Source organism: Prionailurus viverrinus, chromosome X (genome assembly GCF_022837055.1).
Source record: "Prionailurus viverrinus isolate Anna chromosome X, UM_Priviv_1.0, whole genome shotgun sequence".
Classification (NCBI taxonomy): Eukaryota; Metazoa; Chordata; class Mammalia; order Carnivora; family Felidae; genus Prionailurus; species Prionailurus viverrinus.
Genome location: NC_062579.1, coordinates 58,771,039 through 58,798,524, shown reverse-complemented (window position 1 = coordinate 58,798,524; position 27,486 = coordinate 58,771,039). Strand labels below are relative to the sequence as shown.

The 27,486-nt window shown below is 37.0% G+C and overlaps 1 protein-coding gene across 5 annotated transcripts in view; it reads left to right on the top strand.

Annotated features, from left to right (window-relative positions):
* BRWD3 (bromodomain and WD repeat domain containing 3) overlaps window positions 1–27,486 on the top strand; it is a 243,586-nt gene that overhangs the window by 155,830 nt on the left and 60,270 nt on the right. For all 5 annotated transcript variants that reach the window (XR_007148942.1, XR_007148943.1, XM_047843945.1 and 2 more), the window contains 9 exons: window positions 6,425–6,532; window positions 7,941–8,065; window positions 9,228–9,310; window positions 10,420–10,531; window positions 11,729–11,790; window positions 11,881–12,036; window positions 12,689–12,809; window positions 13,813–13,938; window positions 14,027–14,105. Coding sequence is in view for 3 of the 5 variants with exons in the window: in XM_047843945.1 (XP_047699901.1) it covers window positions 6,425–6,532; window positions 7,941–8,065; window positions 9,228–9,310; window positions 10,420–10,531; window positions 11,729–11,790; window positions 11,881–12,036; window positions 12,689–12,809; window positions 13,813–13,938; window positions 14,027–14,105 (972 nt within the window). In the remaining 2 variants the exon portion in view is untranslated. The remainder of the gene's footprint in view (window positions 1–6,424; window positions 6,533–7,940; window positions 8,066–9,227; window positions 9,311–10,419; window positions 10,532–11,728; window positions 11,791–11,880; window positions 12,037–12,688; window positions 12,810–13,812; window positions 13,939–14,026; window positions 14,106–27,486) is intronic.

Here is a 27,486-nt window from a genome sequence, read left to right as displayed (position 1 = left end):
ACCATATGGTTTTTATCCTTTTTCTCATTAATGTAACGTATCCTGTTGATTGATTTGTGAATATTAAACCACTTTTGCAACCCAGGAGTAATTCACACTTGATCATGGTGAATTTGTTTTTAAAGTTTATTTATTGTTTGAGAGATAGAGCAAGCACGCGCACACTCGAGCACATGGGGGAGGGGCAGAGAGACAGGGAGAGAGAATCCCAAGCAGGCTCCACACTGTCTGTGCAGAGCCCAATGCGAGCCTTGATCCTGATCATGACCTGAGCAGAAATGAAGAGTCAGACGTTTAACTGACTGAGCCACCCAGGTACCCCTGTTGTTGTTGTTGTTGTTGTTGTTGTTTTTAATGTATTTTTGGATCCAGTTTGCTAGTATTTTATTGAGAATTTTTGTGTCCATGTTTATCAGATATATTGGCCTGTAGTTCTCTTTTATAGTGGTGTCTCTATCTGGTTTTGGTATCAGGGTAATGCAGGCCTCATAGAATGTATTTGGATGTTTTCTTTCCTTTTTTTTTTTTTTTTTTTTTTTTTTGGAACAGTTTGAGCAGTATAGGTATTAACTCTTCCTTAAATGTTTGGTAGAATTTGCCTATGAAGCCCTCTGGTCCTAAACTTGACTCCTGGGTAATCTTTTCTTACTGATTCAATTTCTTTGCTGGTTATTGTTCTGTTGAAGGTTTCTATTTATTACTGTTTCATTTTGCATAAGTTATATGTTTCTAGGAATTTATCCATTTCTTCCAGTTTGTCCAATTTGTTGGCATATAGTTTTTCATGATACTCTCTTATAATTGTTTGTATATCTGTGGTATTGGTTTTTATTTCTCCTCTCTCGTGTGCTTTTACTTATTTAGATCTTTTTTCTTTTTGTTAAGTCTGGCTACAGGTTTATCAATTTTGTTGATTTTTTAAAAATTGTTTAATGTTTATTTATTTTTGAGAGAGAGACAGACAGAGTGTGAGCTGGGGAGGGGCAGAGCAAGAGGGACACACAGAATCCAAAGCAGACTCCAGGCTCTGAGCTGTCAGCATAGAACCTGATGTGGGGCTCAAACCCACAAACTGTGAGATCATGACCTGAGTGAAAGTCAGATGCTTAATCCACTGAGCCATCCAGGTGCCCCAATTTAGTTGATTTTTTTTTTAAAGAAACAGCTCCTCAGGGCGCCTGGGTGATTCAGTTGGTTGAATGTCCAACTCTTGATTCCAGCTCAGATCATAATCCCCTCAGGTCGTAATCGGCCCCTCTCCCCAACTCATATGCTCTCTTTCTTTACAATAAAAAAAATTAAAAATGTTTTAAAAAAAGCAACAACTCCTGGTTTTATTTATCTAGTGTATTTTTTTTTTAGTTTCCATATCATTTATTTCTTCTCTAATCTTTATTATTTCCTTCCTTCTCCTGGATTTAAGCTTTATTTCTTTTTTTCCTCACTCCTTTAGGTTGGAAGTTAGGTTGTTTCTTAGAGATTTTTCTTCTTGAGTTGGCCTGTATTGTTATATACTTTGTTGTGAGGACTACTTTTGCTGCATCCCCAATGTTTTGGACCATTGTGTTTTCATTTACATTTGTCTCCATGTATTTTTTTTTTATTTCCTGGTTGACCCATTCATTGTTTAGTAGCATGTTATTCACCTCATTTTTGTAGTTTTTCTAGATCTTTTTTTTGTGGTTGACTTCTATTTTCATAGTGTTGTGGTCAGAAAAGTTGTATGGCATGACTTCAGTCTCTTTGTATTTGTTGAGGCCTGTTTTGTGACCTAACACATGATCTATTCTGGGGAATTTTCCATTTGCAGTTGAAAGGAATGTGTATATTCTGCTGTTTATGATGGACTGTTCTGTATATATGTGCTAAATCTATCTGCTCCAGTGTGGCATTCAAAGACATTGTTTCCTTGCTTATTTTCTGTTTAGTTGATCTACCTGTTGATGTCAATGGAATGTTAAAGTCCCCTACTATTCTCTGCATCAATAGTGCAGAGCCTGCTTGGTGTTCTCTCTCTCTCCCTCTGTCTCTGCCCCTATCCTGCTTGTATGCATGCATGCTCTCTCTCTCAAAATAAATAAATAGGGGTACATGGGTGGCTCAGTTGGTTAAGCAGCTGACTTCAGCTCAGGTCATGATCTCGTGGTCTGTGGGTTCGAGCCCTGTGCTGGGCTGTTTGCTGGCAGCTCAGAGCCTGGAGCCTGCTTCAGATACTGTGTCTCGCTCTCTCTCTTCCCCTCCCCTGCTTGCTCTCTGTCTCTCTCTCTCTTTCTCTCAAATAATAAACGTTAAAATTTTTTTTAAATAAATAAACTTAAAAAAATGTAAAATCCCCTACTGTTGTATAACTACCAATTAGTTCCTCTATGTTTGTTATTAACTGTTTCATATATTTGATTGTTCCATTGTTGGGTGCATACATATTTACAATTGTTATATCTTTGTGATTGTCCCCTTTATTATGCTATCTTGCCCTTTTTATCTCTTGTTACAGTCTTTGTTTTAAAGTCTGGTTTGTCTGATATAATTATTGCTACTGTAGGTTTCTTTTGACATGCATTTGAATGATAAATCCTTCTCCATCCCCTTGATTTCAATCTGTAGGCGTCTTTAGGTCTGAAATGAGTTTCTTATAGACAGTGTATAGATGGGTCTTGTGTTTTTATCTACTTTATCTATTCTTATATCCTAGGTCTTTTGATTAGAGTATTTTGTCCATTTACCTTCAGAGTAATTCAGATTTGAATTTAGTACCATTTTTATTACTTGATTTATCATTGTTTCTGAGATTTTCTCTAATCCTTTCTAGTCTTTGTCATTTTTTTGTCTCTGCTTTCCCCTCAGAGTCCCCTTTAATATTTCTTGGAAGGGCTGGTTTAGTGGTCACACACTCCCTTCAGTTTTTGTTTGGGAAACTCTTTATCTCTCCTATTCTGAATGATATCTTTGCTGGATAGGGCATTCTTGACTGCAGATTTTTCCCATTCAGAACTTTGCATATATCATGCACTCCTCTCTGGATGGCCAAGTTCCTTTTAGGAAATCTGCAGCTGCCTATGTCTTTTCTCTTGTAGTTAAGGACTTCTTTTCTCTTGCTGACTTTCAGACTTGACTTTATCACTGTATTTTATACATTTAATTATAGTATGTCTTTGTTTGGCCTGCTTTTGTTTATTTTGATGCAAGTTCTCTGTGCCTCCTGGATCCAGATGTCTGTTTTCTTCCCCATATTAGGGAGGGTCTCAGCTATTGTTTCTTCAAGTAAATTTTCTATGCCCTTTTCTCTCTTCTTCCTCTTTGACTCCTGTAATGTGTATGCTGTTACATTTGATTAAGTCACTGAATTCTCTAAATCTATTCTGTTGCATAATTCTTTCTCTCATTTGTTTAGCTTCATTACTTTACATTACTTTGTATTCTAGGTCACTAATTCATTCCTTTGCTTCTTCCAGCCTGCAGTTAATTGCCTCAAGCATGTTTCTAATCTCTTCTATTTCACTCTTCATATCTGATTGTTTTTTAACTCTTTTATCTCTGTCTTAAGGGTGTCACTGATGTCTTCTTTTTTTTTAAAAATATTCATTTTTAGGAGAGAGAGAGGGAGACAGAGTGAGAGCCGGAGAGGGGCAGAGAGAGAGGGAGACACAGAAACCTAAGTAGGCTCCAGGCTCTGAGCTATTAGCACAGAGCCTGATGGGTGACTTGAATTCACGAACCCATGAACCGTGAGAGCATGACCTGAACCGAAGTCTGACACTTAACTGACTGAGCCACCCAGGTGCCCCTGATGTCTTCTTTTTTCAGTATCAGTATCCTTATGATTATTGGTTTAAATTTTCCATCAGGCATGTTATTTATATCTGTTTCACTTAGATCTCTGGCCTGTGACTTTATCTTGTTCTTTCATTTGGGATGAATTCCTCCATCTTGTTATTTTGTCTAAGTCTTTGCCTTCTTCTCTTCTTTTTTATAAAAAAAAAAAAAAAAGAAAAGTTATGCATCCGTCTCCTAAAAGTAATGGCCTTATTAAGAAGAGATTATGTAGGGCTCAGGGCCTGGCACTTCAGGGAGTGTCTCAGATGTGTGCTGCTTGCACTCTGCTGTTGTGTTTTGGCTGCTCTATTCTTCAGGCTGTTCATCTGCAGAGGCTCTTCTTGCCTGCTGTGGGCTGACTTTGGTCCCCAGGCCTGAATGTGATGAGTTTTAACTAAGTGGGCTCTGATCTTGTGTAATGAGACCTGTCACCACCTCCATCAGAACTGGGGCCCTGTAGTACTCTCTGGTAGGAAGACTTGGTGTGGGCAGGGGTTTCTTCTGGTCTTCTGGGAGAGGGGCCTGTTCCACTGGGACTAAGGCAAGCCTGACTGAGAGGGCAGTTCCACAGAGCACAGGGGTGTGGGGAAGCTAGGCAGCCAATGTTAGTGTTTTGCTGCTTCCTGTGGTGGCTGTGTGTTTATAGTTAGAGGCAGGGGAGGGAAATGGCACCATCCACCTCCTTTGTTCCCAGAGAGATGTCTCTGTGAATGCTTCCTCTCAGGGACATATTCCAAGAAGAGCAAAAAATCTCCCTAGTATGTGCCCCATGCACGCTTCAGATAACTGTATCCCTACTGTCTGCACCCGAGTTGTTTGCCTGCCTTCTCTCTAGCAGTAGGGCAGTGCCCTCCTGGCTCTATACCAGCCAAACACACTGTTCTTTAAAACTCTAGACTTTTTATTTTTTATTTTTGGGACAGAGAGAGACAGAGCATGAACGGGGGAGGGGCAGAGAGAGAGGGAGACACAGAATCGGAAACAGGCTCCAGGCTCTGAGCCATCAGCCCAGAGCCCGACGCGGGGCTCGAACTCACGGACCGCGAGATCGTGACCTGGCTGAAGTCGGACGCCTAACCGACTGCGCCACCCAGGCGCCCCTAAAACTCTAGACTTTAACAAAGCCCGGCTTATTGCAAGACCTCACAAAATTCATCCCCTGTCTTTTTCCAAGCCAATGGCTTTGGGAAAATGTTCTCCTTGTGTGTACCCCTATGAGCTCCTCTCTCCCACTTCATGACCATGGCTCCCTCCCCTTTGCATTACCCACAATCTGTTTCTCCCCTAACCCATGTCTCCACTTCTTACCTTCTTCAGTGAGGCCTCTTCTCTCCCTTCAGTTTTGGAGTTTGTTCTGCCAGTCTTCAGGTCCATTCCTGTGGTATTTAGGATGATTTGAAATTTATCTAGTTGTGTTTCTTGGAATGAAAGGAGCCTGGGATCTTCCTGCTCTGCTGCCGTCTTCCTCTAAGGAGAGTTATCTTTAATTAATCTTAGAAGTCTTTACAAAAGAGAACAAGAATCTCTATATTATATGTCTGATGAGACACCTCTCTTATATAAGACCATATTTACCTTGGTGGAATCACTTTCCCTCTGCTTTGTTAAATTTAGAATATGCTTCTATGCCTCAGGAGTAGTGTGTATTAGGTAATGATAATTGTGCAGGTAATGGAGGAAGTATATAAGTGAGTCCATCAGTGAAATACGTAAATGAAAGAATGTTTTTAAAGAACTCGTAAAACTCATACTTCTTCTAATGGAGGAGATACATAAGTGAATCAGACAGTGAAATACATAAATTAAATGTTTTTAAAGAATTCATAAAATTGATACTTTTTATAAAACCAATCTCTTAATGGCACCATTACTTTTTACTTTAAATGTTAAGCCTTCAGTATTTTGCCTGGAATGGCTATAGCCACAGATCATTGCCTTTGAAAATACTCATGTTTACAAGTTTAACTTAAATGCCAACTTCTCCTGGATGTTATTCCTACTTTCCATTTACCTGCTGCTCTTTCCTCCTGAGCTTTCACCTAAGTTATTTCTCTCTTATGATATTTAGTATATTCAGCCTTATATTATACTCATATGTTTACCTGTCTGCCCATATCCTCGAGGGAAAGGATTTTATTTTGGTATGTTACCACTGCACCCAGTGCCTTGTACACATATGTTCAATCAATATTTGCTGTATACAGTAATATATATGTAATAAATTATATCTGAATAACGTGGTTATTATTGATATTTTTACTCTTATAGTTTGAAAAATAGTACTTTAAAATATGATCAGTTCTGTGTACATTTGTCATTGGTTCCTCTTTCTTCAGAAATTTATGAAGCAGCTAGAAGGAAAAGGATTGTGTATACAGTGTTTATATGCAATACTTATATGCAGTGTTTTTATACAGTACTTAGTACAGGCAACATAGACATGAATACTGAATGAACATTATTTGATAGTGACAAATAATTATACATTTTTTTCAAAATTATAATTTTGTTGTAAACAGAAGAAGACATTTGTAACAGTATATACTGGGATACATAGAGTTGTTAATTAAATATGATACTGCTTGTTAATACCTTATGTTTTTTGTTTTAGCTTATCTATTTCAGGCAAGGACATGAAGCTTATGTGCGGGCTGTAAGGAAGTCAAAAATATACAGCCTTAATTTACAAAAACAGCCATGGAATAAAATGGATCTCAGGGTAAGTTGGCCAAATTCATAAACTATGAAGTAGTTTTGATACTTCATAAACTAACTGAAGTAGCTTTGGAATTAAGTTACTTGCGTATATATAGCTTTTTCTCAGTTTCGTACATATTTCATTTTTGATTGTGTGTCTAAGATAAGGAGATGTTCCATACTCTTGTACATGTGTTATGGGTCCCATTTTATGTTTGCTGAAATTTGTATCTATTTGTTGTCTTGATTATTTGACCTAATTTTCTTCAAGCTTCAAGTCGTCTCGTGTATACCATTCTATATTTGGAGCAAAGCAGTAGTTCCCTGGTGTGGTTATTTTCCTGAGCAGCTTTGTATATTCGGAGGCTCTATAAACTGACTTTGTGTGTGGATTACAGACACCCTTGAGGTTCCAGTGGCTTTAAGTAAAAATCATAAATATCATAAATCCCAAGAAACTGAGAACTTTGTGGTACTTTATGGATTATCATTTTTGATACAGTACCTATATAACTACATGGTATTGAGTAAAATAGGTATGTTTAATATTTTGGAGGTTTTTCTGACTATAAATACATACTCATTCCTTCATAAATACATAGATACATACATCATCATTTCTAGTTAGGTTTATGCATGTTTTCTTCTTTTGTTTTTCCAACTTGAAGAACAAGAGACTTAAGAGCAGTGTTACAGTGGTTTTTCAGGTAAATGAAGGATTGTTGTGTGATGATACTTAGCAGGAAGCATACATGAAAGAATGTAGATTTATTGAAACAAAGATTTAGATACTTGTAAAATATTGTATTAAGGTTGTGAGGTATGAAAATATCTTATCAAGTGAGCTTTACACAATCATCTCCTGGGAGATAGGGATGCTATCACTATTCTAAATCAGGTGAAAGTAGAGTAAAACAAGTCACTATGCCCATAAGGCTCAGTTTTGCCAACTGCTAAGTATGACTAATAATCAGTTATGAGAGTGGTTTATAAAATAATATTGTAGGCATTAAAATATGTAAGCCCTTTCCCCAAATATACACATACATGTCTACCTGCATACTTACATAATATATGTCTTAACCAGGCAAAAACATCATAATCCCTTGGGGAATTATTTCAAAATATGTATGACTAAACTTGTACCCCAGACCTATTGAATTCAATTCTATAGGAGTAGGTTTTGAGAATATGAATTTTAAAAATGTTCTCAAGGGGATTTGGTTGCTTATCCTTGGTTTAGAGCCCTGAAGTATACTATGACTTGATATTGTCAAGGACTATGTCTTACTGCCTTTAACACATAGTGGAATGCTTAGTATTTGGTGGGTATTCAGATAGTTTTTTAATTGTTCAAAAATAATGAAATAATATGCAACTGTCAGGCATTTATATTGAAAGTAATAATTTATTGGTATTCTCATGAATAGGAACAAGAGTTTGTTAAGATTGTAGGAATCAAATATGAGGTTGGACCACCTACACTGTGTTGCTTGAAGCTTGCATTTCTGGACCCCATTTCAGGCAAAATGACTGGAGAATCTTTTTCCATTAAGTGAGTAGCTGTCTCTGGCTGTGTGTGTGTGCGTGTGTGTGCATGTATGTGTGTGTGTGTGTGTGTGTGTGTGTGTGTTTTAATCCCAATCATTTATTCTGCAGAGTACAAGGCTTGATGGGAGAGAAAATACTATAGTACTATGGGCTTTAGAGTTTTAAAGACCAGGGTTTAATGTTTAATTCTTTTTTTTACACGTAATAGCTATATATATACATATTTATAAACTTCCATGTGTGTGCATGCATGTGTGTGTGTAGCAAACATATATGTACTGTAGTATGTTTTGTGTGTATACAGTTAACCCTTGAACAATGTGGGGACTTATGGGTACTGGCCACCGACAGTTGAAAATCTGTATGTAACTTTTGACTCGCCAAAAACTTAACTACTAATAGCCTGCTGTTAAACAGAAGCCTTATTGATAAAATAAACTTTTGACTAATATGTATTTTGTATGTTTTATGTATTATATATAGTATTCTTACAATAAAGTAATCAAGAGAAAATAAAATGTAATTAAGAAAATCATAAAGAGAGAGAAAATATATTTACAGTATATATATGCATATTTATTGAAAAAAGTCTGCATATAAGTTGACCTGCAGGGGTTCAAACCTGTATTGTTTAAGGATCAACTAGATATATATCTGTGAGCAAGTTACTTAACCTCTCCGAATTTATGCCTTCATCTGCAAATGTAAATGTTAGTAACTGCCTCAAGATTGTTGTGATGAATTAAAAGAAAAACCTTTATAAATGCCTAATGGTGTGGTTGAAACATGGTAGTTGCTTTTACTTCTGTTAATAATAAATGATTAGTCAGCGGCACATTTCTTAGAGTTTGAAATCTGAGGAGATGAAAGAACATCAATTCATACTTTTCTAATTATAGACTCTTTTATATTAAGAGCCCTTAATATAAAATACCTTATACTAAGCTTTAAGGACCTTCATTGGTGTCTTTATGTTATTAAAGTGATAGAGTAATAGGCAGGGGACTAACAAAAGCAGATGGAGTTTAAGTAAAGACATTTGCAGGAACCTTGAGGCTTACAACATTTTTTAAATGACTCCACTTTAAACATAGATCTCTGGATATTTAGTATCATATGCTGTTATATTTGTATATTGATTCATATGTGCTTTATTTTTTGTACAGGTATCATGACATGCCAGATGTCATTGACTTCCTTGTGCTACATCAGTTTTATAATGAAGCCAAAGAAAGGAACTGGCAGATTGGTGAGTATAAAATTCTCACTTAATAACAATTAAGTTTGAAATAGAGTAACATTTTAATTATAATTTAATAGAAATAAGCTAGTATAACATCTAGTTGGTAAAAGCTGTTAACCAAATTAGAAAAATCAAATTAAATTTTCCTTCTCAGTTATGTTTAGGTGATTTTATGCACATTGTGTTTAGCATATAACCTCTAATCTTTCTGCAAATATCTAATCCATTAGAATACAAATCTGAATTTTAAAAAAAACCATCAAATGTCACTTGCCCTAATATAGAGTACTGCCTAATACAGAGTACTTAACACTTGGGCTCTTAAGCAGGCCATTACTGATTGTGATTTTCTTTCTTTCTTTCTCTTTTTGTCACTCTTTCTCTCTCTCTCTCACTCTGTTTCTCTCTGTACCTCTACCTGTTTCTGCACCTTTTCTCTTCCTCTCCCTTTCCCTCCTCTCCTATCCCTTCCTTTAACCCTTCACTAGCTATTTGATCTTGGGCAAGTTTTTAATCTCTCTGTGTCCCACTTCCATTATCTTTATGATAACAATCACATCAGAACACACCTACAAGGTAATGTGAGCAATAAATGATAGCACTTAAGATGGAACCTAAATATTTAAAATTTATACTGTGTAAATGGTTGCTATTAGTACTGTTGAATTCTCCTTTCTTATGTGGGAGAAACATTTTTGTCTGCAATGGTTTGGTTTTATAATCCTTAGCGCTTTAGAGGCAGAATAGTATGAAGAGATTATTAAAGGCAAAAAGCTGAAAGCAAAAAGGAAAAGAACTGTAGTAACATACGTACAGTACAAGAAAAAGTATGCCTAATAATGATCCTAAGTAATTGATAAAAATTAGATTATATGTGGTAACATTTATTTAAGAAGACATGGACATATTTGATTTATCTCAGAAAGATTACTAGTACTTGGAAGTCAAAACCTTAGAGTAAAATATAAAATTTACTTATCTGGGAAACTCAGATTGAAACCTCTAATAATGCTAGATACAAGGCTACTTTGTCCAACAAAAAGTAGCAATTTAAAGTGTGAACAAAGCTGTTACTCTCAAAAACATCCTTTTAAGAATTTCCAAAAATATTATAGGTGATAGATTCCGCAGTATAATTGATGATGCCTGGTGGTTTGGGACTGTGGAGAGTCAGCAACCTTTTCAACCAGAGTATCCTGATAGTTCTTTCCAGTGCTACAGTGTTCAGTAAGTACAGTTATGGTATTTTATGCCTGATATAATACTGTGGTACTATATGGACTTTCTGACCCTACCAGGAATACTACGTTGTTACTTTGACTTATCTTTATCTAACCTGTACCATTAAGGAAGTAATCCTGGTACCTGTAAGGAAGGAATTTGATGATAAACCTCTTGGTCCAATATGCGTGCTAAAACAAAGCAGGAACTGAAGACTTATTTGTACCTCCCTTATGCCTGTATTTTAAGTATTTCTGTTTTAGACAAGAATTGCAACTATTATTTCATGAAGAATCCTGAAATTAATTCATTGTTTAAAGTAATTGTTTGGAACATAGCAATAAATATTAGTACCCAGTCTTTTATTTAATGGTATGAATTCTAGGCACAGGTGACTGTATTATGTTTGGACGTACTGTTTGTCTACAACATTTACTTTAGTTTTTCATTAAATACCAGCATTGTGGGGCGCCTGGGTGGCGCAGTCGGTTAAGCGTCCAACTTCAGCCAGGTCACGATCTCGCGGTCCGTGAGTTCGAGCCCCGCGTCGGGCTCTGGGCTGATGGCTCAGAGCCTGGAGCCTGTTTCCGATTCTGTGTCTCCCTCTCTCTCTGCCCCTCCCCCGTTCATGCTCTGTCTCTCTCTGTCCCAAAAATAAATAAACGTTGAAAAAAATTAAAAAAAAAAATAAAAAAAAATAAATACCAGCATTGTAAGATTCTTAATGAATGAAATTTTCTTCTCAAGAATGATTAATGTTTATTCTGTGAGTACTGACTTTAATTTTGCATATTGTGGATCACAAGGGAATAATAAAATTTTGGAGATGCTGTTATTCTTAAACTATTAGGATAAAGTAGATTATCTCACAGAAAGAATTGATCTATTAAAATTGACTTTCTTAACCTGAAAGGAATTTTCCAAAGAGGTCTTTTCGTTATGTACCCTGGGCTAATATTGAATACATGCTTGATTGGAATTCAAACAAAAAGCCAAGTAAAACTAAGTGTAAGTTTACTGCTCTATTTCATATTGGTGAACTATAATTAAAGGTTAATCATCTTTATGTAAGTAAAATTGTACTTTAAGGAAAACTGTATTGCCCTTTTCCAAATTTTACCCCCAGGAAGTCATGCAAATTATGGTGATATATAAAAGTAAGTGTCCTGTGAATTTGATTTGTATCTTGTTATTTTTTAATAGCTGGGACAATAATGAGAGAGAAAAGATGAGCCCCTGGGATATGGAGCCAATTCCAGAAGGAAGTAAATATGCTTTTAAAAATGAATTATAATTCAGTATCAGTAGCACAGTATTGGAAACTAATCATTTCTGATTTTTAATCTTATACATAGCTGCCTTTCCAGATGAAGTTGGTGCTGGTGTTCCTGTGTCCCAGGAGGAACTGACTGCTTTGCTATACAAACCCCAGGAAGGAGAGTGGGGGGCTCACTCCAGAGATGAGGAATGTGAACGGGTTATTCAGGGCATCAACCACCTTCTGTCCCTGGGTACGGTGAATATGAAAGAATATTAGGAAGGAACAAGGAAAACCAGCAGAATTTTAAGTTCTATAAAAGGAAATATATTTTTCACTGTATACTTTTAACTCAAGAGGCACTTTTAATCAAGTGATTCTAGTTTTAATATTAATATTTTATATGTTTGGCCAGTGTAATGATTGATAATTTTTTTTCTATTCTCTGGGAGCTTATATAATAGTGAAGACGTGGTATATAGTGATCTTTTACTTTCTTGAGTCACTTTGGCTCTCTAGCTATTCTCTGTGCTTGACTTTGGTTGAGTTTTTTGATACACAGTGGATGAGTAATACTTTTTACTTACATGTCTAAGCTATATTATCTAAAACATATCACTTGAGCTGTTTGGCATTTATCCAGAAAAGACAGATTTGAAGTTCTCCTTTTATTCATCTCATTGCACCTGATTTGAACCAATGTATCATACATGATTCATAGATATTATGTCCAAATAAAAAGAATAACATTTTAATGATACTTGTCTAATATTTGCATAATTGGATCATTTAATTTTAGTAATGTAGTATATTGTCCTCCCTTCTGATTTATAAAGTTTTTGTTTGTTAACATGAAACATTAATATCTTTTATAACTACCTTTTTTGATTTTGGTAATGTTATAGATTTTGCCAGCCCTTTTGCTGTTCCAGTGGATCTCAGTGCCTATCCGTTGTATTGTACAGTAGTTGCTTATCCAACTGACCTCAACACCATCAGACGGAGACTTGAAAATCGCTTTTACAGGTCTGTTTAGTTTTATTATTTATAAAGTTTATAGCTTTAAATCTTTTGTGTTCCTTTTTGTATAATGATACAGTGAGATCTGTGTTTTCTTACTATAAAATAATCATTCAGTATACTCCAAAATTTCTTCTAAAGATTTGGAACACTAATTTACCTTTTTTGATAGATTCTCAGTCTTCCAGGGTAAGGAGTATGGAATAAAGGACAGAGAAGAAATTATGAGTAGCACAAATCACATGTGAAACAAAAACTATTGTTAACTTTAGTTTATTAAAGGCAGATTAAGTAAGTGGTTTGTGGATTCATCATGATTAAGGTGCTCTAGAAAGTTGGAGCGTGTTTAAATCCCTTGTTGAGGAATTAAATAGCAGTTAGATTTAATTACCAGCCCTAAAATGTGTTTAGATAAAGGGCCAAGTAATTTTTTTCTTCATTTCAGTTGGGAGTCAATTATGAGAGAGTAGTAGAGGGCACCCTTTGGTACATCTCTAACCCCAGAGTCCACTGTGTCCTAATCACAGTTATTCCAACATGAGCTGGCTATAAATATAGCCAATTGGGTATATTTTATAACATTACCTACAATTTAATTTGATAATACATATCATAAAAGTAACTACATAAAATTATTTTTCTGAAACCTGGTTTCTTTTTTTTTCTTGATCTTCTCATTTCTTCCACTGAAAACTAAACATTTCCTTGACTTTATCAAAACACTGTGTTTATACTTATTTCGTTAAAATCCCTGTTTACCCATGATGTCTTGGGTCAGTTCTTTCCAATATGCAGTCCACTGGTTCTTAATGCTTCCTACACTTCAAATACTGTAACTATATACCTTTATATTAGTGCATATCAGTTATACACATATATTAAGTTACATACATGTATTAGAACACCTTTGACATGCCATGATTGAGTGCCTAGTTGTTCTATGTTATAAATTCTTAGAACAGACTTTATATGTATCAAAAAAGTAACAGGGTTATTTTTTCTTTCATAGGAGAATATCAGCATTAATGTGGGAGGTTCGCTACATTGAGCATAATGCCAGGACTTTCAATGAGCCAGATAGTCCTATAGTTAAAGCAGCCAAAATTGTAACTGATGTCTTACTTCGATTTATTGGGTAAGAAGCAGTTTTATCTTCCAGAAGAGCTGACTTCTGATTTTAAAAATAATATATTGAAGTATCTTTTGACTTACTTGTTTCTTAGGGATCAGAGCTGTACTGATATATTGGATACTTACAATAAAATTAAAGCAGAAGAACTAAACAGCACTGATGCAGAAGAGGTGAGAATCACAGCATGATTAATAGGCATGAATTTCTTTTCTGTTTTTCAAAATACAGTAAGTATTGTGTGTGTTATAACTGGCTATAAGCGTTGAAACTGATTTCTGAAAATTGGCTAATCACCTTCATCTTTTTATATTCAACTCTTTAGCCTGTATTTAGATGGTATATACCAGAAATGTGCTGGTGCTAAAATTTTTTGAGACACGTGGCCAGTCGTTCTTATGGACTCAGCGGGTTTCAGTGATGAGAAATCACCACTTGATTTTCCAGCCTTAAAAACAAGACAAGGCAGATTTCAGGTAAATGAGTCTAACAGACATGGAGCACCTGCCATGGACTAGAGGAACGAACAGTGGTTTCTTATCTAAAGTAGACAGCCTGGACTGGACTACCCCTGAACCAAATTCATACATTTTATTAGATTGTATCAGATCTATTGGATCCTGGAAGAGACAGGGGAAGATGGCGGCATAGGGGGACACTGGGCTCACCTCTTCCTGCTGATTGCTTAGATTCCACCCACATCTGCCTAAATAACCCAGGAAACTACCAGAAGACTAGCAGAATGGACTCTCTAGAGCCAAGTGTACACAAGAGACCCACAGAAGAGGGGTAGGAAGGGCGGAGAGGTGGTGCGAGCTACACGGACTGGCGGACTGGCAGGAGGGAGCCAGGGCAGCAGAAGGGCAGCCCGTCCAGCAAGGCAGAGCCCCCAAGTCTGGCTTGCAAACACAGAGGGGCTGGACTCCATGAGTCCTGACAGCCATAAGGACATAACAGCTGGAATGTTAAAAGTCAACAGCTCTGCTCCACCAGAGGGAGGGCAAGACGACACTGGGAGGGAGAGTTGTTGAGCCCTGGAAGACAGAGCTCAGCTCGGCGGGGGAACAAAGGCACTGGCAAGCACAATCTCCCTCTCCCATACCCCAGCTGAAATTTCAAAGGGAACCAGTTCCCATCACCGAACTTGCTTCCCCAATGCTGTACTTTGTAGATCCATCCCTCCAACAGACCTGCCTCCCTCCCAGTGCTGCAGTGCCCCTCCCGCAGGGGACCACTGACACCAAACCGAGTTAAACCTGCCCTTCCCACCCCCCATGCACCTTGCTGATCCACCCTGGCTAATACGCCAGATCCCATCGAATCAGCACCACAAGCCTGGCAGTGTGCAAGTAGTCCAGACTGGGGCCACAGCACTCCACAGTGAGTCCTACCCCTGGGAGAGGGGAAGATAAGGTACACAACAGTCTGTGGCCCCAGCGGTGGGCTGGGGACAGACATCAGGTCGGATTGCAGCCCTGCCCACCAACACAAGTTTCTCCTGACAGCACAGGGGAAGTACCCTGCAGTTTGGAGCCACCCCAGGGACTACCCAAAATGACGAACTGGAAGAATTCTCCTCAAAAGAAACTCCAGGAAGTAGCAACAACTAACAAATTGATCAAAACGATTTCAGCAATATAAATAGGAATAAGAATTTAGACTAATAGCCATAAAATTAATTCCTGGGCTTGAAAAAAGCACAGAGGACAGCAGAGAATCTATTGCTACAGAGATCAAGGGACTAATAAATAGTCATGAAGAGCTAAAAAATGCCATAAATGAGGTGCAAAGTAAAGTGGAGGCGACCACAGCTTGATTTGAAGAGGCAGAAGAGAGAATAGGTGAATTACAAGATAAAATTATGGAAAAACAGTGAACTGAGAAAAAGAGAGATAAACAAATCCAGGAGTATGACGGGAGAATTGGAGAACTAAGTGAGGCAATCAAATGGAACAATACCTGTATCATAGGAATTCCAGAAGAAGAACAGGGAAAGGGGCTGAAGGTGTACTTGAAGAAATCATAGCTGAGAATTTCCCTGAGCTGGGGAAGGAAAAAGGCATTGAAATCCTAGAGAAACAGATAAATCCCTTCAGACGTAACTTGAATCCATCTTCTGCTCAACATATCATACGGAAACTGGCAAAATACAAGGATAAAGAGAAAATAAAGCAGCTGGGGATAAACAGGCTCTAACTTAAAAAGGTACACACATAACAGTAGTGGCAGACCTGTCTATGGGAACTTGGCAGGCCAGAAAGGAATGGCAGGAAATCTTCAATATGATGAACAGAAAAAGTATGCAGCCGAGAATCCTTTATCGAGCAACTCTGTCATTCAGAATAGAAGAAGAGGGAAAGGTTTTCCCAAACAAACAAAAACTGAAGGAACTTATCACCACTAAACCAGCCCTAAAAGAGATCCTAAGGGGAACTCTCTGAGTGAAATGTTGCAAGGACCACAAAGTACCAGAGACATCACTACAAGCATGAAACCTACAGACATCACAATGACTGTAAACCCATATCTTTTAAATAATAACACTGAATGTAAATGGACGAAATGCTCCAACCAAAAGACATAGGGTACCAGAATGAATAAAAAAATAAGACCCATCTATTTGCTGTCCAAAAGAGACTCATTTTAGAACTGAGGACACCTTCAGGTTGAAAGTGAGGGGATGGAGACCTATCTATCATACTGTTGGAAGTCAGAAGAAAGCTGGAGTACCCTTACTTATATCAGACAAACTAGACTTTAAATTAAAGGCTGTAACAAGAGATTAAGAAGGCCGTTAATAATAGTTACAGGGTCTTTCCATCGGGAAGAGGTAACAATTATAAATGTCTATGCGCTAAATACAGGAGCCTCCAAATATATAAAACAATTAATCACAAACATGAGCAACCTTATTGATAAGAATGTGGAAATTGCAAGAGACATTAATACTCCACCTACAACTATAGATCGATCATCCAGACAGAGGTTCAATAAACAAGCAAGGGCCCTGAATAATACATTGGATCTGATGGACTTGAGACATATATTTAGAACTCTGCATCACAAAGCAACAAAATATATTTTCTTCTCGAGTGCACATGGAACATTCCCCAAGATAGATCACATACTGGGTCACAAAACAGCCCCTTAATAAGTATAAAAATATTGAGATCATACCATGCACACTTTCAGACCGCAGCGCTATGAAACTTGAAATCAACCACAGGAAAAAGTCTGGAAAACCTCTAAAAGCATGGAGGTTAAAGAACACCCTACTAAAGAATGAATGGGTCAACCAGTCAATTAGAGAAGTAATTAAAAAATATATGGAAACAAATGAAAATACAACAATCCAAATGCTTTGGGATGCAGTGAAGGCAGTCCCGAGAGGAAAATACATTGCAATCCAGGCCTATCTCAAGAAACAAGAATAGTCCCAGATGCAAAATCTTAACAGCACACCTAAAGGAAATAGAAGCAAAGAAGCAAAAACACCCCAAACCCAGCAGAAGAAGAGAAGTAATAAAGATCAGAGCAGAAATAAACAATATAGAATCTAAAAAAAACTGTAGAGCAGATCAATATAAAGATGAGTTAGTTTTTTGAAAAAATAAACAAAATTGATAAACCTCTAGCCAGGCTTCTCAAAAAGAAAGGGGAGTTTACCCAAATAGATAAAATCACAAATGCAAATGGATTTCTTACAACCAGTCCCTCAGAAATATAAGCAATCATCAGGGAATACTATGAAAATTTATATGCCAACAAACTGGACAACCTGGAATAAATGGACAAATTCCTAAGCACCCACACACTTCCAAAACTCAAACAGGAAGAAATAGAAAACTTGAACATACCCATAACCAGTAAAGAAATTGAATCTGTTATCAAAAATCTCCCAACAAATAAGAGTCCAGGACGAGATGGCTTCCCTGCGGAATTCTACCAGACATTTAAAGCAGAGATAATACCTATCCTTCTCAAGCTCTTCCAAAAAATAGAAAGGGAAGGAAAATTTCCAGACTCATTCTATGAAGCCAGCATTACTTTGATTCCTAAACCAGACAGAAACCCAGCAAAAAAACAAACAAACAAAAAACTACAGGCCAATATCCCTGATGAATATGGATGCAAAAATTCTCAACAGGATACTACCAAATCCAATTCAACAGCATATAAAAAGAATTACTTACCATGATCAAGTGGGATTCATTCTGGGGCTGCAGGGCTGGTTCAACATTCTCAAATCAATCAATGTGATACATCACATTGATAAAAGAAAAGAACCATATGATCCTGTCAATCGATGTAGAAAAAGTATTTGACAAAATTCAGAATCGCTTCTTAATAAAAACGCTTGAGAAAGTCGGGATAGAAGGAACATACTTAAACATCATCAAAGCCATTTATGAAAAGCCCACAGCTAATATCATCCTCAATGGGAAAACTGAGAGTTTTCCCCCTGAGATCAGGAACACGACAGGGATGTCCACTCTCACCGCTGTTGTTTAACGTAGTGTTGGAAGTTCTAGCATCAGCGGTCAGACAACAAAAGGAAATCAAAGGCATCAAAATTGGCAATGATGATGTCAAGCTTTCACTTTTTGCAGATGACATGATATTATACATGGAAAACCCGACAGACTCCACCAAAAGTCTGCTAGAACTGATACATGAATTCAGCAAAGTCACAGGATACAAAATCAATGTACAAAACTCAGTTGCATTCTTACACACTAATAATGAAGCAACAGAAAGACAAATAAAGACACTGATCCCATTCACAATTGCACCAAGAAGCATAAAATACCGTGGAATCAACCTAACCAAAGATGTAAAAGATCTGTATGATGAAAACTATAGAAAGGTTATGAAGGAAATTGAAGAAGATATAAAGAAATGGAAAAACATTCCAATTGGAAGAATAAATATTGTTAAAATGTCAATGCTACCCAAAGCTATCTACACATTCAATTCAATCCCAATCAAAATTGCACCAGCATTCTTCTCGAAGCTAGAATAAGCGATCCTAAAATTTGTATGGAACCACAAAAGACCCTGAATAGCCAAGGTAATATTGAAGAAGAAGACCAAAGCAGGAGGCATCGCAATCCCAGACTTTAGCCTCTACTACAAAGCTGTAATCATCAAGACAGCATGGTATTGGCAAAAAACAGACACATAGACCAATGGAATAGAATAGAAACCCCAGAACTAGACCCACAAACTTATGGCCAACTAATCTTTGACAAAGCAGGAAAGAATATCCAGTGGAAAAAAGACAGTCTCTTTAACAAATGGTGCTGGGAGAACTGGACAGCAACATGCAGAAGGTTGAAACTAGACCACTTTCTCACACGATTCACAAAAATAAACTCAAAATGGATAAAGGACCTGAATGTGAGACAGGAAACCATCAAAACGCTAGAGGAGAAAGCAGGAAGAAAAATCTTTGACCTCAGCTGCAGCAATTCCTTACTTGACACATCTCCAAAGGCAAGGGAATTAAAAGCAAAAATGAACTATTGGGACCTCATGAAGAGAAAAAGCTTATGCACTGCAAAGGAAACAATCAACAAAACTAAAGTGCAACCAACGAAATGGGAAAATGTATTTGCAAATGACATATCAGACAAAGGGCTAGTGTCCAACATCTATAAAGAACTCACCAAACTCCACACCTGAAAAACAAATAACCCAGTGAAGAAATGGGCAGAAGACATGAATAGCCACTTCTCGAAAGAAGAAATCCAGATGGCCAATGGGCACGTGAAAAGATGCTCAATGTCACTCCTCTTCAGGGAAATACAAATCAAAACCACACTGAGATGCCACCTCAAGCCAGTCAGAGTGGCTAAAATTTACACATCAGGAGAGTAGATGCTGGAGAGATGTGGAGAAACGGGAGAACACTCTTGCACTGTTGGTGGGAACGCAAACTGATGCAGCTGCTCTGGAAAACAATGTGGAGTTTCCTCAAAAAATCAAAAATAGATCTACCCTATGACCCAGCAATAGCACTGCTAGGATTTTACCCAAGGGATACAGGAGTGCTGATGCATAGGGGCACTTGTACCCCAATGTTTACAGCAGCACTATCAACAATAGCCAAATTATGGAAAGAACCTAATTATCCATCAACTTATGAATGGATAAAGAAATTGTGGTTTAGGGGCGCCTGGGTGGCGCAGTCGGTTGAGCGTCCGACTTCAGCCAGGTCACGATCTCGCGGTCCGGGAGTTCGAGCCCCGCGTTGGGCTCTGGGCTGATGGCTCAGAGCCTGGAGCCTGTTTCCGATTCTGTGTCTCCCTCTCTCTCTGCCCCTCCCCCGTTCATGCTCTGTCTCTCTCTGTCCCAAAAATGAATAAACGTTGAAAAAAAAAATTAAAAAAAAAAAAAAGAAATTGTGGTTTATATACACAATGGAATACTACATGGCAATGAGAAAGAATGAAATAGGGCCTTTTTTTAGCAATGTGGATGGAACTGGAGAGTGTTATGCTAAGTGAAATAAGTCTTACAGAGAAAGACAGATACCAAATATTTTCACTGTTATGTGGATCCTGAGAACCTTAACAGAAGATCATGGGGGAGGGGAAGGAAAAAAAAATGTTAGACAGGAAGAGAGCCAACACAGAAGAGACTTTAAAAATTGATAATAAACTGAGGGTTGATGGGGATTGGGAGGTAGGGGAGGGTGGGTGATGGGCATTGAGGAGGGCACCTTTGGGAGGAAGATTGGGTGTTGTATGGAAACCTATTTGACAATAAATTTCATCTTAAAAAGAAAGAAAACAAGTCAAGGCACTAAATATTTTAAAAGAACAGTTAGTTTTTGGAAATTTTAATAGGGTTATATTTTCTATACCATATATGTAAAATATTAAAGTATTTTTAAATTTCAGGTATGAAAGTCTACATTTTTAATAGTTTCATGGAATTTCTATTTGATATACATTATGGAAATTTATAAACATGAGCCAGTTTTTCTTAATGAAATCAAATTAGTATTAACACCAGACCTTCATATAACTAATTTTCCCACCCAGCCATATTCCCGATTTACATAAAGCCAACTTTTAATTTTTTTTAATTTTTATTTTTGAGAGATAGAGAGTGAAAGAGTGGGGGAGGGGCTGAGGGAGAGGGAGACAAAGAATCCCAAGCAACTCCAGGCTCTGAGCTGTCAGCACAGAGCCTGATGCAGGGCTCTAAGCCACAGACAAGGAGATCATGACCTGAGCCGGAGCAGACACTCAACTGACTCAACCACCCAGGTGCCCCTACATAAAGCCATTTTTTATTGCAAGCTGTGATAAAAAGAAGCAAAAACCAAGAAGGGGCTGAAATCAATAATGGAATGTGATATTTCAAAAGTCTTTAGTGGAAAACAATTTGCCCCAAAGATGAGTAATTCAAACATGCAAGATACTATTGAAATGGATATTGTATAGATATATTTTACATATTATGTTATCTGTACTGTTAATGTCTAGAATAATAAATCTTCACTGTTTTTATTTTGTTTTTATTTTTTATTGAGGCATAATGGGCATAAAACATTATATTAGTTTCAGATGTACAAATGATTCTAAATGTGTATATATTGTGAAAGAATCACCAAATTAAGACTAGTCATCTGTACACAGTTTTAACTTTCTCATATAATAACTTTTAAAATTCATTTTCTTAACAATTTTATATTATATCCCCAAGACTCATTTATTTTGTAACCGAAGCTTCTATGTTTTGACCCACTACACCTGTTTTGGCCCCCCACTCCACTCTGCCCCATCTCTGGCAACATCTCTGCCCCATCTCTGGCAATCTATTTTGTGAATCTATAAATGATTTTTTTAATGTTTTTTGTTTTTTTATTAAGTTGTTTTATTTTTCTCTTTTTTAAAATTTATGTCCAAATTAGTTAGCATAGTGTACAAAAATGATATCAGGAGCAGATTCTTTAGTGCCCCTTACCATTTGGCCCATTCCCCCTTCCACAACCCCCCCCCATAACTATCAGTTTGTTCTCCATATTTATTAGTCTCTTCTGTTTTGTCACCCTGTTTTTTATTATTTTTCTTTCCGTTCCCTTATGTTCATGTTTTGTGTCTTCAAGTCCTCCTATGAGTGAATTCATATGATTTTTGTCTTTCTCTGACTAATTTCACGTAGCATAATATCCTCTGGTTCCATCCACGTAGTTGCAAGTGGCAAGATTTCATTCTTTTTTATTGCCAAGTAATACTCTATTGTATATATATACCACTTATTTACCCATTCATCCATCGATGGACATTTGGGCTCTTTCCATACTTGGGCCATTGTTGATAGTGCTGCTATAAACATTGGGGTTCTTGTGTTCCTTCATAACAGCACACCTGTATCCCTTGGATAAATACCTAGTAGTGCAATTGCTGGGTCGTAGGGTAGTTCTAGTTTTAGTTTTTTTAAGGAACCTCCATACTGTTTTCCAGCGTGGCTGCACCAGCTTGCATTCCAAAAACAATAAAAAAGAGATCCTCTTTCTCCGCATTCTCGCCAACATCTGTTGTTACCTGAGTTGTTAATGTTAGCCTTTCTGACACGTGTGAGGTGGTATCTCATTGTGGTTTTGTTTTGTAGTTCCCCGATGATGAGTGATATTGAGCATTTTTTCATGTGTTGGTTGGCCATCTGGATGTCTTCTTTGCAGAAGTGTCTATTCATGTGTTTTTCCCATTTCTTAACTGGATTAATTGTTTTTTGGGTGTTGAATTTGATAAGTTCTTTATAGATTTTTGATAATAACCCTTTATCTGGTATGTCATTTGCAAATATCTTCTCCCATTCTGTCGATTGCCTTTTACTTTTGCTGATTATTTCCTTCACTGTGCAGAAGATTTTTATTTTGGTGAGGTCCCAGGAGTTCATTTTTGCTTTTATTTCCCTTGTCTCCGGATACGTGTTGAGTAAGAAGTTGCTATGGCCAAGATCAAAGAGCTTTTTGCCTGCTTTCTCCTCGAGGATTTTGATGGCTTCCTGTTTTACATTGAGGTCTTTCATCCATTTTCAGTTTATTTTTGTGTGTGGTGTAAGAAAGTGGTCCAGGTTCATTCTTCTGCATGTCGCTGTCCAGTTTTCCCAGCACCACTTGCTGAAGAGACTGTCTTGATTCCATTGGATATTCTGTCCTGCTTTGTCAAAGATTAGTTGGCCATACTTTGTGGGTCCATTTCTGGGTTCTCTATTCTGTACCATTGATCAGAGTGTCTGTTCTTGTGCCAGTACCATACTGTCTTGATGATTACAGCTTGAAGTCTGGGATTGTGATGCCTCCTGCTTTGGTTTCCTTTTTCAAGTTTGCTTTGGCTATTCAGGGTTTTTCTGGTTCCATACAGATTTTAGGATTATTTGTTTTAGCTCCGTGAAGAATGCTGGTCTTATTTTGATAGGGATTGTATTGAATATGTAGATTGCTTTGGGTAGTATCAACATTTTAACAATATTTGTTCGTCCTATCCAGGAGCATGGAATCTTTTTCCTTTTTTTTGTGTCGTCTTCAATTTCTTTCATAAGCTTTCTATAGTTTTCAGTGTATAGATATTTCACCTCTTTGGTTAGATTTATTCCTAGGTATTTTGTGGTTTTTGGTACAACTATAAATGGGAACGATTCCTTGAGTTCTCTTTCTGTCGCTTCCTTGTTGGTGTATAGGAATGCAACCGATTTCTGTGCATTGATTTTATATCCTGAAACTTTGCTAAATTCATGAATCAGTTCTAGCAGTTTTTTGGTGGAATCTTTTGGGTTTTCCCTATAGAGTATCATGTCATCTGCAAAGAGTGAGAGTTTGACCTCCTCCTGGCCAATTTGGATGCCTTTTGTTTCTTTGTGTTGTCTGATTGCAGAGGTTAAGACTTCCAATACTATGTTGAATAAGAGTGGCGAGAGTGAACATCCCTGTCTTGTTCCTGACCTTAGGGGGAAAGCTCTCAGTTTTCCCCATTGAGGATGATATTAGCATTGGGTTGTTCATATATGGCTTTTATGATCTTGAGGTATGATCCTTCTATCCCTATTTTCTTGAGGGTTTTTATCAAGACAGGATGCTGTATTTTGTCAAATGCTTCCTCTGCATCTATTGAAAGGATCATATGGTTCTTGTCATTTCTTTGATTGATGTGATGAATCATGTTAATTGTTTTGTGGATATTGAACCAGCCCTGCATCCCAGGTATAAATCCCACTTGGTCGTGGTGAAAACTTTTTTTAATGTATTGTTGGATCTGGTTGGCTATATCTTGTTGAGGATTTTTGCATCCTTGTTCATCAGGGAAATTAGTCTATAGTTCTCCTTTTTAGTGGGGTCTCTGTCTGGTTTTGGAATCAAGGTAATGCTGGCTTCATAGAGTTTGGAACCTTTCCTTCCATTTCTATTTTTTGGAAGAGTTTCAAGAGAATAGGTGTTAACTCTTCCTTAAATGTTTGGTAGAATTCCCCTGGAAAGCCATCTGGCCCTGGACTCTTGTTTTTGGCAGATTCTTGATTTACAAATTCGATTTCCTTACTGGTTATGGGTCTGTTCAAATTTTCTATTTCTTCTTGTTTCAGTTTTGGTAGTGTATATGTTTCTAGGAATTTACCCATTTATTCCATTTTGCCCATTTTATTGGCATATAATTTCTCACAATATTCTCATATTATTGTTTTATTTCTGCTCTGTTGATTGTGATCTCTCTTCTTTCATTCTTGATTTTATTTATTTGGGTCCTTTCCTTTTTCTTTTGATCAGACTGGACAGTGGTTTATCAATTTTGTTAATTCTTTTAAAGAACCCACTTCCGGTTTCATTGATGTGTTCTGTTTTTTTTGGTTTCGATAGCATTAATTTCTGCTCTGATCTTTATTATTTCCTGGCTTCTGCTGGTTTTGGGTTTTATTTGCTGTTTTTTCTAGCTCCTTAAGGCGTGAGGTTAGGTTATGTATCTAAGATCTTTCTTCCTTCTTTTTTTTTTTTTTTTGCTTCTTTTTTTTTTTTTTTTTTTTAATTTTTTTTTTCTCAACGTTTATTTATTTTTGGGACAGAGAGAGACAGAGCATGAACGGGGGAGGGGCAGAGAGAGAGGAAAACACAGAATCGGAAACAGGCTCCAGGCTCTGAGCCATCAGCTCAGAGCCTGACGCGGGGCTCGAACTCCCGGACCGCGAGATCATGACCTGGCTGAAGTCGGACGCTTAACCGACTGCGCCACCCAGGCGCCCCTCTTTCTTCCTTCTTTAGGAAGGCCTGGATTGCTGTATACTTTCCTCTTATGATAGCCTTTTTTGCATCCCAGAGGTTTAGGGTTGTGGTGTTATCATTTTCATTGACTTCCATATACTTTTTAATTTCCTCTTTAACATATTTTTTGCCCATTCATTCTTTAGTAGGATGTTCTTCAGTCTCCAAGTATTCGTTACCTTTCCAAATTTTTTCTTGTGGTTACTTTCGAGTTTCATAGCATTATGCTCTGAAAATATGTACAGTATGATCTCGATCTTTTTGTACTTACTTACTTAGGGCTGATTTCTGTCCCAGTATATGGTCTATTCTTTAGAATTTTCTATGTGCACTGGAGAAGAATGTATATTCTGTTGCTTTAGGATGAAATGTTCTGAATATATCTACGTCCATCTGGTCCAGTGTGTCATTCAAAGCCATTGTTTCCTTGTTGACTTTTTGATTAGATGATCTGTCCTTTGCTGTGAGTGGGGTGTTGAAGTCTCCTACTATTATGGTATTACTTTCAATGAGTTTATGTTTGTGATTACTTGAGATGTATATTTTGGTGCTGCCACATTTGGCACATAAATGTTTACAATTGTTAGGTCTTCTTGGTAGATAGACCCCTTGATTATGATATAATGCCCTTCTGCATCTCTTGATACAGTCTTTATTTTAAAATCTAGATTGTGCAATATAAGTATGGCTACTCAAGTTTTCTTTTGTTGACCATTAGCATGATAGATGGTTCTCCATCCCCTTACTTTCAATCTGAAGTTGTCTTTAGGTCTAATGTGGGTCTCTTGTAAACAGTCAGTAGATGGATCTTGTTTTCTTATCCATTGTGTTACCCTATATCTTTTGATTGGATCATTGAATCCATTGAAGTTTAGAGTGAGTCCTGAAAAATATGAATTTATTGCCATTATGATGCTTGTAGAGTTGGAGTTTCTGGTGGTGTTCTCTGGTCCTTTCTAATCTTTGTTGCTTTTGGTCTTTATTTATTTTTATATATATTTTTTCATCTTTTCTTCCCTCAGAGAATCCCCCTTAAAATTTTTTGTCGGGTTGGTTTAGTAGTCACAAAGTCCTTTAACTTTTGTTTGTCTGGGAAACTTTTTATCTCTCCTATTTTGAATGACAGCCTTGCTGGATAAAGAATTATTGGCTGCATTTTTTTCTGACTCAGCACACTGAATATATCCTCTCAGTCCTCTGTGGCCTGCCATGTTTCTGTGGATAGGTCTGCTGCAAACCTAATCTGTCTTCCCTTGTGGGTTAGGGACTTTTTTTTCCCTTGCTGCTTTCATGATTCTCTCCTTGCCTGAGCATTTTGTGAATTTGACTATGATATATGCCTTGTTGATGGTTGGTTATTCTTGAATCTAATGGGGGTCCTCTGTGCTTTCTGGATTGATGTCTGTGTCTTTCCCCAGGTTAGGAACGTTTTCTGCTATGATTTTCTCACATAACCCTTTTACCCCTATTTCTCTGTCTTCCTTTTCTGGGACCCCAATGTTTCTGATGTTGTTCCTTTTTAATGAGTCACTGATTTATGTAATTCTTAAATCATGCTCTTTTGCTTTATGTCACTCTTTTTTTCTGCTTCATTATTCTCTATAAGATTGTCCTCTATATTGCTAATTGTTCTGTCTGCTCCATCCTTGCTGCCACTGCATCCATCCGTGTTTGCAGCTCAGTTATATCATTTTTAATTTCATTCTGTGTTTCACTTCTTTTATCTCTACAGAAGGGTATTCTAATCTATTTTCGACTCCGGCTAGTATTCTTATTATTTGAATTCTAAATTCTTGTTCAGACCTCTTGCTTGTATCTGTGTTGGTTAAATAACCTGGCTGTTGTTTCTTCATGCTCTTTCTTTTGGGGGGAATTCCTTCATTTTGTCATTTTGAAGGGAGAAAAGGAATTAATGAGGTAGAAAAAATAAAATTAAAAAATTAAAATTAAATAAATATTAAAATTAGAACACACACATGCATATCTGTTAAATGATGCTATATCCTAGGTCTGTTTTGGTCTGTGTTTTGAAAGTGGTTTGACAGATTAGAGAAAAAAAAGGAAAAAAAGAGGAAATAGTTTAAGAATTTGAAAAATGAATACACTGAAGTACACTAAAATGAGATAATGGGAGTAAAATAGAATTTGAAAAAATTTACACAAAAGTAAAGAATACAGTAGGAAAGCAATACTTTTAATAAAAATTAAAAATAAAAATGAATTTTTTTCTCTCTCAGTATTGAAGAAAACAATTAAAAAGTGTAAAAAGAAAAAACTCTTGAAAATTTGAT